This window comes from Populus nigra, chromosome 11 (assembly GCF_951802175.1).
Source record: "Populus nigra chromosome 11, ddPopNigr1.1, whole genome shotgun sequence".
Lineage (NCBI taxonomy): Eukaryota > Viridiplantae > Streptophyta > Magnoliopsida > Malpighiales > Salicaceae > Populus > Populus nigra.
This window is the reverse complement of record NC_084862.1, coordinates 8179375-8191421: the sequence shown is the minus strand read 5'-3', so window position 1 is coordinate 8191421 and position 12047 is coordinate 8179375. Positions and strand designations below refer to the sequence as shown.

At 36.1% G+C, this 12047-nt stretch overlaps 1 protein-coding gene across 1 annotated transcript; it reads left to right on the top strand.

The window, feature by feature from the left end:
- The first annotated feature begins 9414 nt into the window (after positions 1-9414).
- Positions 9415-10802, top strand: LOC133668702 (uncharacterized). The gene is made up of 3 exons (XM_062088651.1): positions 9415-9534; positions 9649-10263; positions 10620-10802. Exons 1-3 carry the CDS (start codon positions 9415-9417, stop codon positions 10800-10802), a joined length of 918 nt encoding a protein of 305 aa, XP_061944635.1.
- Positions 10803-12047: the final 1245 nt, after the last annotated feature.

The following is a 12047-nucleotide window of genomic DNA, read 5'->3' as shown; positions in this document are numbered from 1 at the left end:
TCGGGATCCTAACATACACTAAATGTATGTTAGTCCAAACATGGCGATCCCCTTACCAGGGATTCGTAACATACACTTAAATGTATGCTAGTTCATGCCTCAAATCACACTTCTTATATTTCCTTTGTCAGCGATAATTTCATCACTTGGCAATTCACACAATAACCTTTTACCTTGAATACACATATATTCAGTAATTCACATTTCACATCGGTAATATATTAAATCATGGAATTTAACTAGAAAGTATAAGTGCGATTCACCTACCTGCAATAGAAGCTCTACTTGTGCTCCCCTGCTGCTGCTGTTGCACCATGCCTGTGGTCCCTCCTGCAAATCACAGGTTTATCTCATAAATTTTCCTCACTCAAGGATATGTTTTATAATAACCATATCAACAGCCTATAACTCTTTCTTTCAGTCATTTCTTAATATTTTATGTTTTTCTCATTACACCTATTAATATTGTCGTTCTTTGTCCAACCATAGTTATCATTTATTTCTTTATAATTGAACTGTTTCTGTTTAAATCTTGAATTATTATTATCTAAACATTGAACTGTTATTGTTCGACCTCTCCTCAGATTTTAACTATATCTAGAGTTATAGAACTCCATTTCAAGCGAGATTGGTCTCGTTGGAAAGCTAAGACATAAGGCTAAAGTTCTTTGAAGGACGGAGAACCCAGTTCTGCCTCTAAGACAATTAAAATTGCTCATTAACAAACATTTGGACTGTTACTGTCCAACTGTTACTGTCCAACTGTTACTGTTTTGTTTTTGAACAATTACTGTTCGACCTCTCCTCAGATTTTTAACTATATCTAGAGTTATAAAACTCCTTTTCAAGCGAGATTGGTCTCGTTGGAAAGCTAAGACATGAGGCTCCGAGTTCTCTGAAGGAAGGAAAACCCAGTTCTGCCTCCAAGACAGTTAAAATTGCTTATCAACAACCATTTGGACCGTTACTGTCCAACCGTTACTATCTAGACATTGAAATTTTACTGTCCAACCGTTACTGTCTAGACATTAAACTGTTACTGTCCAACTGTTACTATCTAGACATTGAAATGTTACTATCCACTCTCCTCAGATTTTTAACTATATCTAGAGTTTAGAACTCCGTTGCAAGCGAAATTGGTCTCGTTGTAAAGTTAAGACATGAGGCTACAAGTTCTCAGAAGGAAGGAGAACCCAATTCTGCCGCTAAGATAGTCAAAATTGCTCATCAACGAACCAGACCTACTACCCTACAGGGTCTGTCATGACCCAGTCTCAGTTGGTGACCCATTGCTAGAGTTCTATAACTCCAAATTGAGCAAGATTAATTTTCTTAGTTAGTCAACATCCAAAACTACAATTTCTATGAAGGAACCTGATCCTAATTCCTTCATCCTACTACCCGAAATCCCTATGAAAGTCAAGAGATAAAACTGTCCAGATTCGTCAACCTTTCCATTTACACACAACACAAGAAGTTATTTAATTTAACAACTAATACTTTTTCCTCAATTCAAGTCTAAGAACTCTAATCTATAATTCAACATCCAGACATCAATTCATAATCGACTTTGAAACGAATCATAAAACCATGTTTAGAATACCTTACCCGGTACGAATCAAGGTTTCGATCTTCAACTCCCTTATTTTCTTTCTAATGACAGCTGGCCCTCCCCTCTTCTCTTCTTGTTTAAATTTTCTTGTTAATTCCTTGCCCACCAGTGTTTATTCTACCTATAACCCTTAATCTTGAATGGGTTCTTGAAATTTTGGTGTTTCTCTCTTGATTTGTAAAAATGGATACAAAAACTCCCTCTTTTCTTTCTTTACGATAGCTGCAGATTTTTGGTGAGAAGAGGAGTATATTCTTTAAGTGTATTCTTTTTGCCCCCATATCTTTTTAGTTTAGTTTATTTTCTTTAATTTAATCCAGCCTTGATTTTTCCTGGGATTTACAACTTATCTAGTTCTTAAGGCTGTCATTGAATTAAATTATTAGTGCGGACATTGTGGTTGTTTGATTGTTAAGGTTAGTTATACGGTGGATCTGTTAATTAACTAATGTTAATAAGAGATAAATATTCAGAATATAAATTGATGTTTCGTTTCTATAATCAGTTCTGATTTTCGTAGGTGGATGTGTGCTTGCGATCAAGGTTTGTTCTCTTGATAATTTTTTGATTTTATTTAATTTTGCTTGATAGTTTTTTGTTTTCTTTTGCTTTAGCCTAGATAATGTCCAACCCCTCCTAAATTGCAAATCATTTAGCATAAAAATCTGACTTGAACCTTCCTTATGGGATCGACCCCTTGCTTGCTCTATACTATCTTGTGTGTTGTGTTTCAAGCTAGGATAATTAATTTGTGTGACCGCGACATCACAACACGGTTGGATCAAAAGTTATAGTTCTTTGAAGCTGTTATTCTGGTTTGGCCCGACTGGACCTCCTCGTTGCCGAGTACTGAATGCATAACTACTCCAAGGAAAACATCCTTTCAAAACTCGTGTAAAATTTTGAGGGCAATCCAACAGTCAGATAAAAAATTATTGCCCTTTTGAGCCGTTACACAATGCTAGCTGACAAGACCTCCTCATCACCGAGTAGCGATTTCATATATACTATAAGAAAAACAGGCTATGGAAACTCTTGTAAAACTTTTTGCACGATACAACAGTCAAATAAAAAGTTATGGTCCTTTTGAGCTGTTACTCTAATATGGCCCGACGAGACTTCCTCGTCACCGAGTAGCGATTGCATAGCTACTCCAGGGAAAACGGCTTTCAAAAACTTGTGTAAGAATTTGAGGGTGATCCAATGGTCAGATCAAAAGTTATCACTCTTCTAAGCCGTTATTTAAGTTTGAATGACAAGGTATTCTCGTCACCGAGTATCGATTTCATAGTTACTACAAGGAAAACAGACTATGGAAACTTTTATAAAATTTTGAGCACGATCCAAATTGGTTTTATGTATTCATAGTAATGTAATAAATTCTCTTAAATATTGTTCCAAGATTTAAACAAAAGACTAACAAACCTTCTTAATATATCATCCGGTGAACTTCTCGAGATTAAAATCCTTTTTTTTTGGAATACAATAATGCACTCGGATACATACAAAATTGAAATTTAATCAGTAAAGTTACTTAATCGGTAAATTCAATTTGAAGTTTTTGTTTTGCTAGATTTTAAACAGATTAAATTTTTGCAGACGTGGGAAAATTGGAATAGCGGACCAAATTTAGATAAGCTGATAGATTCGACATTAAGGGCTGGCTCAAGAAATGAAATGTTGAGATGTATCCACGTTGGTTTACTATGTGTGCAGGAAAATGCACTTCATAGACCAAACATGGCTTCAGTTGTTATCATGCTAAGTTCTTACTCCATCACTCTTCCAGTACCTCAGAAGCCTGCATTGTTTGCTCACAGTACGGTACTGCCTGGGACAGCATCAACTTGGACCGAGTCTGATCAATCCCGAAGTGCATCTGTCCCATGTTCAATCAATGAGGCTTCAATCTCTGAACTCTACCCTCGGTAGAGTTTGCGGATGGAGGGTCCACCGTTAAGCATGCTATAATTTGTTCTGTATCTCAGGACTATTCTCTTGTTGCATTGCAATGCTTGAAGTGTTTGCCTTTTCCTTTATTTTTTTTTTGGATTGCTGAGATAAAAGCATTTTATAATATTATAATAAAGTGTTGGGAAGTTCGGGTTGTTTTTTAAAATGTTTTTCGGTCAAAAATATATTAAAATAATATATATTTTTTATTTTTTAAAATTTATTTTTAAGATAGTATAAAAAAACAATCAAAAAATATATAAAAAATATTTTTAACAAAATAAAAAAATTTGACTAACCTTTATTTGTGCCATATATATATATATATATATATATATATATATCTTTTACATAATTTCAGATATACTTTTATAGGCTAACCAGGGGTTTTCAAACTCAACTTTATATTAATTCATGTATTTTAATAGCAGATAGGAACTTCGGGCATAGAAGTTCGGAGTTCAACTTTTGGGGTATGGGGCTAGTGCTAGCTGGACCAGACGAACTCTTTAGAAGGGCCATTTTTATTGAGATGAGACAAGGAATACCCCATGGACTCGTCAAGTGATAATCCTTAACCCAAAGCCTGTATAATGACTGTGGGTTTCTCTAGGACTACATATGAGGCCCACAAAACCAAGCCCGCATGCAGATTCTTGGTCTGGCAGTTGGAATCGAGGAACAACATTAAAAATGATGGATCTTTTCATCGCAAGGGCTGTTCCAAGGAGAGATATATTGATAAGATTTTCACATCGGACCAAGAAAATGAAGCAGATAGACCTACCATGGCTTCAGTTTGTAGCAACTCTGTCGTTGTTCCACTACCATCAAGAACTTCGTATTTTATGCACTCTACCGTGGAGGAACAAACATCAAGGCCAGTACTAGATATTCTCTCGTGTACAGAACAACCTACATCAAACATCGAGGTCATTGACTAACCCTGAATCATCTCCATCAGGTCAATCTGGATGTGACCATCTCAAATTCTCCATTAATGAGCTCTCAATCACGGAGGTTACACCTCGATGAATGATGATTCTTGAGGATGAAGGTTTGCAATTTCTTCATCTTCTTTTGTAAACATTATAGGGCTTTATTTGGAACTTATGCTAGTCAATCCGAATAATCCCTTGCAATTTCATAGAATTTTCCATGTTGTCAACGTCCATCCCAAAGAAAAATGAATTTTAAAAAATTGAATATATCTTAGTAGAGTTTGACAAGAGAGGAATCAGTCTGGATAAATAGATTATTCATGAACTAGATTGTGCATCTAAATTCTCATTTAAAAACATTAAATAAGATTCATTTTTTAAAGTAATAATTGTTGAAACGGTTAGTTGTCAATGTTGGTCTAGTTTTTATGATTTGCTTAGTAGTTTGAATAATTCATAACAAATTGTTAGATTCCTAGTCACTTTCCAATTCCTCATCACTTACCATGTAAATAGGCATGAAAACACATGCACGACAGTTTATTTTCTTTTCTGTTCTCTTTGTAAGGATATATATATATATATATATATAGATGTTCAATAAAATAAGAAAACATCCTCCTAATTTGTTTGTGTTTACCTGAGAATTTCCCAAGTTCTTAACGATAATCAAGTGTATATGACTCAATCTAATTATATGAATTAGTATTCATAAAAAAAAAAAAAAATTTAAGTTTTGCTCTTTTTTCATTTTGATCCTCAAAGTTTTTTAGGATTTTTTTTTAATTTCATACTTTATTTTTTTTTAATTTCATCCTTCATTAGGTTTAATGGATATTGAACTTCATAATTTATTTTAATTTACTTTCTATAGAGTTATTCTAATCTAATGATTTAGGTCGCAAGTTTTGCGGGTTAGCTATATTGACTCATGTTATTTTTTGTTCTTTTTTTAGTTAATTTTTTTCTCAACTTCATCCTTCAACATTAAATTAATTGGAAATTAAGCTTCATAATTGTTTTTTATTTGCTTTCTATGGGGTTATCGTGGTCTTATAATTTAAGTTGCGAGTTTTACGGATTAATCGTGGTGACTCAGATCATTAAAATAAATTAATTCTTTTTTTTGTTATTTTTCTAATTAATTCTTTTCTAAACTTCATCCTTTCAAATTTGGTTGATTGAAAATTGAACTTCAAATTTATTTTTACATTTGTTTTCTAATGGGTTATCACATTTTTATAACCCAGATTGCGAGTTTTGTGGATTAACCAGGTTGACTAAGGTTTTTTATGATCCATTTTTTAATTGATTTTTTTTTAATTTCTTCCTTCAACATTGGATTGTTTTGAAATTGAACTTTATAATTTTTTTATTTGTTTTTTATGGAGTTATTTTGATCTCCTAACCCAGGTTTGGCAGGTTAATATAGGTTGACTTTGGTTATATTATTTTTCTTTTTTAATTGATTTTTTTTTTCAATTTAATCATACAATATTGAGTTAATTGAGAATTGAACTATATAATTTGTTATTTTTTATGGAATTATCTCAATCCCATGATCCGGGTTACAGATTTGATTGATTAACTTGAGTTGATTTGGATCAATCCAATATTTTTGTCTCAATATTTATATATTAAAAATATATATATTGTCTCAATATTTTTTTAGTCAAACTATGCTTTTAATTGTCATCTGGATTATTTTTAAACTTGCCCAGTTGATCGAGTCACATCAGATCAACCCCACATAATTAAATTTTTTTTTTATTAGAAAACACATTAGCAATACCTAAATATTTATTTCGGTTAAAAAAATTTATATGACCAGTATCAATCTATGATGATTAATTATGAAAAGAAAAAAAAATAGAAAAAGAAAAATTTGTCGTGGTCGGATTTGTTCACGGACCAAATTAGTCCCTTAAGACAGTAGGCTTCAAGGATACAAAAATACCATCTTAATCAGATCCCATCTCAACTTGGGCTAGAGGCGGGATCATGAATTTATACCAATAAATTATAAAAATAATCCCTCTTATATACAAAAGAATTAAATAGCCTCTCTATTTTGAAATATAATTAATTAGTCCCTTTTATTCATTTCAAGTTATTTTTCAATTTTTTATGTTGAGAAATAGAAAATTGAAAAAAATAAGCCAATGATATAGAAATAAAGATATTGTTTGAAACAAAATAACACTTAAATTAAATGTAATGAACACTATTGTCATAACCCATTTTTGGGTTCTTCCAAATTACATTTTTTTTCTTCTTTCTTAAAAAAAAAACATAACACTAAAACAGTGCCGTTCTTCTTCCCTACACATGCAGAGGCAGGGAAGAAGAAGATTTTAAATGTTTTTTTTCCACTCTCTCTCTCCATCCCACTTGCCCAGGAAACCCGGCATGACCTATACCCACACATACCATGCCACCATGATGGAAAACCAGGAGAGCCTTGCCCTGTGGACAGCCATGCTCCGCCCCTACCCTACGCCAAGACAGTGGCAGGGTAGCCACCTTACCCTGCTCTATGGCAGAGGTAAGGTGCCCCTCTCTTTGTGCACCTATAAATACAAAGAGGAGGGAAGGAAAAAGGAGAAAAAAAGAAAAGAAACGGTGGAGAAAACAAAAGAGAGCCGGTTGTTTTGAGTAGTTAGAAACAAAAAAAACTGGGGGGACGGATTTGGAAGAGAGGAGGAGAAGCAATATAAGGTGAGAGAGGAGGAAGAGTTGTTTGAAAGAGAGGAGGGAAAATGAAAGCATACGTGGGGAAGAGAAGAACATAGACTGATGGTCTCAGTATAGAGAAGAAGAAGGACCGTTCCTCACCCCTTGGGCGCCACCACCGTGTTTCCTTTCCACCGCCACAACAGCACCGCCATTCCACCACCATCAGCACTGCCAACGCCAACAAAACCAGAGAGGGAGAAGAAAAACAGGTCATAACAGAGAGGGAAGAAAAAACAGAGACCGCGGGCTCTGCACAGAGGAGGAGAAGAAAAGACAGCCGTGCCACTGCCTGGAATCATCGTCATTTCTCCTCCCAGCCGCTGCCCCGACCACCTTCCATCACCGTCAGAACATAAACGGGGAAGAACAGAACAAACGAGGGGGAGGGGCAGAGATAGCAGAAGGCAACAAGAAGAAGAAAAAAAACTGTAACAGCAGCATCACCCCTGGAACAATGCCCGACCGCCACCGCAAGCCGCCGTTAGCTCAGCTACCAGAGCACTTCCATTTCAGGTAACACTCTTCTCTGTCTTCTCGTCTTCTTGGTTGGTCTCTTGCATGCAGAGCGTGTACTGTTCACGTTTCTGCAGCAAGAGAAATAATTAACCGGTTACTGTGCATGAGCATAGTAACCGACCAATTATAATTACGTGGTTACTGTGCTTAGCAGAGTAACCATTATTTTGGTTATGGGCTGGAACATCAGCCCAGCCCACGCGGCTTGGCTGAGTCCAGCCCACAGTATATGGGTCGGGTTAGGCCCAACCCAGAATGGTTGGGCCAGGTCTGGCCCACTTTTTTTTTTAAAAGAAACATTTTAAAAAATATTTTTTGGAATTTTACAATGTTCTCATGTATTTTTTATGTCATTTTGATTAATATCAAGCAATATTTTTTTATGTTGCTAAAAATGAAAAATCCAATATTAACATATCCTTTTTTCGTCAAAACTTCAAAAATACAAAACAATTTGAAAAAAAAAAGTTTTATGCATACGGCCAAGTGTCCAAAAGCTAAAAAATCATATTGTGTTTTTCATACACAAAAAAACAATGTTTTAGCATGCAATTTTGATTTTAATAACCAGTTTATTAAAGTCAAGAGAACATTGGCCAAAATTTCAAAAACAATAAAAATTTTATTTTGTTTGTCTTTTAGTATCCGGGGTATGATATTACATGTAATACGTATTTCGGATATTAATTTTTTTTTCCAACGTTGGAACGGTTAGGTTCTACCCTATTAAGATAAGAACCTCCTTATTGAGGAGGGCTTTTCTTGATTCTTAGATAGATAGGACCAACAATTAGGAAACACGACCAAACCATAGATTTTGATCAGACAAATAAAACAATGGTGCTTACCTTAGGTAAGGTGTATTTGGGGTGCTAATACCTTCCCTTTACGCAACCAGTCTCCGTACCTGATCTCCGAGATCAGTTAAGGTTTTTAGTGACCATAATACTAGGTGGCGACTCCCATTCCATTTTTTTTCCACTAATAAAAGACAAGAATTCCCTGTCTCCCCATATGCTTCAGACACACACATTGAGTGTGGGTGGGCGATCGCCGTGACGCCGCACACGTGCGACAGAATGGCGACTCCACTGGGGACCTTGTGGACTAAGCTTTGTTTTTGTCTGATCATCGTGTTTTATTGTTTGGTTTTGTGTTATTGTTAATTTTCATTCTCATTTGCTCATATGCTTTAAATTTGTATATATTTATTCAAGCATTGTATAAAATTGTTTCATGCATCATTCACATTTTATGAGAGTTTATATTGAGAAAAACTTTAGGTTAAGTGGGGGACTAGCAGCTTACCTTATGACTTTTAGTCAATGTTTAAGTTTGTGTAAACCCCAACTCTCCGTTGAGTGCTTAGACTGGTAATGATTGGTGCATATGCCATCCCATTACCTACTGAGCCCCTACATTGCCTTCACGAGGGTGATCACTAGGACAGCAAGAGACCCTTTTTGAAACCAGGTAGAAAGCCACCCATCATGTAATGGCCCAAACCTATCCTTAGAGTATGAACTTCCTAATACACATCTACATACATTTGCATCGTACATATGCATCCATTCATTGTAAATAACATACATACATGCATTAGGTTGAAATATAGGCCCCCAAAGAGTCTACAACACCCGACTTCGAGCAAAAAACATGGAAGATGAAGAGCGTACTCATCGTGATGCCTATTTTCAAGAAGAGTTGGAGTCTCTGAAGACAAGTGTGGCTCGCCTCACTAGCTTACTCGAGCAAACACTGAGAAATACCTCTAGTGTAGGTCCTTCTAACTGACTGGTCACCTTTAATCAGATTCCAACAATAACTCAGCCCGAAAAAAGAATGAGTGAACATAGACAAGAGCCTCAACATAATCCAACATTTGTGCAGTCAACAACACCTACACCAGTCCCTGCAGTCATGGATGCATTTGCTAACGAGTCCCACAAGGCCAAGTCATCTGATAGCATTGATCAAGATAAGATGGAGGTGCTGGAAGCTAGAATCAGAGTAATTGAGGGGGTAGACTTATATGATCCAGTACGGGTAGCAGAGATGTGTCTGGTCCCAAATGTGGTTGTCCCAAAAAAGTTTCGTGTTCCGGAGTTCATCAAATATAGTGGAACACAATGCCCCATGACTCATCTCAAATCCTATTGCAATAAAATGACAGAAGTAGTACATGATGAAAAACTACTGATGCATTTTTTTAAAGATAGCTTAAGTGGGGCAACATTGAGCTGGTATATGAGATTGGACAACATAAAGATTCGGAGATGGAAAGACCCGGTGGATGTTTTTATCAAGCAGTACAAGTACAACATAGACATTGCTCTTGACGGAACCAACTTGTCCAATCTAGAGAAAAGGGACAAAGAAAGCATAAGGGAATATGCCCAAAGATGGCGAGAATCAGTTGCTCAAGTCCATCCTCCACTTTTGGACAAGGAGATGCTCACTTTATTTGCCAACATGCTTAAACACCATATTATAAGCATGCGATGGGTAGTTCGGCCCAGCAATTCACTGACGCTGTGGTAGTGTGTGAACGTATAGAGCAAGACATCAAGAGTGGTAGAATTTCTGCACCTACCAAGAAAAGAAGCTTAAAAAAGAAAGATGTCAACCATGTTGGAGACGACTATAAGGGCAGGAAAAACTCATCCCAAAACTACCATACTCCATCCCAAGTTGTCGACATCAAAAAACCTGAGCCCCAAAACTTTCAAGCCAAAAGCCAAATTAGAAATTACCTAAGGGTCCAAGAACAACTACCTCCATTACCGCTACCCTTGAATGAGATGTACCAGAAGTTATTAAGCATCGGGCATGTAGCTCTTGAACCTCTGACGCTGATACAGCCACCTTACCCTAGCTGGTACAAGCAAGAGCTCACTTGCGAATACCATGCTGGTGTCGCTGGACATAGTATCCATACTTGCAACACCTTCAAGAGAAAACTTTTGCAATTAATCAAGGCAGGGTGGATAGCATTGGAAGATGCTCCTAATATGAACACGAACCCTCTACCTAATCATGCTTGAAACGGTGGATCAGTAAAGGCACTAGAGGCAGAATGCTCATAAAGCACCAATGGTCAAGGTAAGGTGCGAAAAAGGTAGCATAAATTTTGAAGGACTCGAATTTTGACCACAGTTTTTGTCTCCACTGTCAATGAGACCTCTACAAGAGCTGTTGTGGGAAGAAGATTTATGAAAATAGAAGGATGAAGCCTGCCCTATTATTATATCTTGTTTGATCATTTTTGCTTCAACCTATTTCAGTTTTGTTGGTAATTTTGGCTTATAATACCACAAGATTTTCTTTGTCAAATGAGCCTTTCTTGTTAATAAGATCATGTGTTTTCCTGTGTTCGTGACATGCCTTTCTTTTTTGTTATTGTTTCATACAAATAACACATTGAGCATAACCTTTAAACATGGAACCATTGCATCAAAAATCATTTGGTGTGTTTCCCTTCTCTTCCAAAACTATACATGATCTCACCTGTTCACAAAGATTTTTTAGGAATTCAAAGTTTTTTGATATGAGACAAAAATCATATTGGTGTTTATCCAAAACAAACAAGTTTTGAAAATTCAAGTGATTTCTTAGAAAGGTAAACCATACACCTAGAAAACCCGAAAAAAAACACACACCATGAAGTGACTCCAAAAGCTGAGTTTTATTTGAATGAATAATGAGAACTCACGTTGCATGCTCGTATGAAAGCAAGACTTACCGATCCTAAATGCATGCATTTGAGATGAAGAAAGGCCATCTTGGATAATCCTTTCACGAAGCTAAAAATATATCCTTTGCTGTCCTTTTTGAGCCTAGTAATGTTTTTGGAAATAACCTTGACTAGGATCACACCCCATACTGGGGGGCAAGTGCGAGAGAAAAAACCTCAACGATTGAAAGTGCCCAAACAATACTAGGGGGCATAAAAGAAAATTCTCAATCATCAAAGCTGCCTATGCAAAGCTGAGGCATGATAAAAAAAATCCAAAAGATCCAAAAGGTTTGAGCTTCTCATAAAAACAACTGAGGTGATTATGCTCAACCAAACAAAATGAAGAAAATAAAGAGAAAGAGCCCAAACCCGACACCAGGGGACATGGAAAACCATTTTGGAAAGAAATTCAAAAGAAAAAGGTCAGGAAACAAGCACAAGTGATCCTTAGTCTTAAAATCCCTTAAACACCTTTTGAGCTTGTAAATGTCATTTTTCTTCATAACCAATAGCCCAAGCCTATATTACGTGCCTAATCAAGCCCTTTCTGATC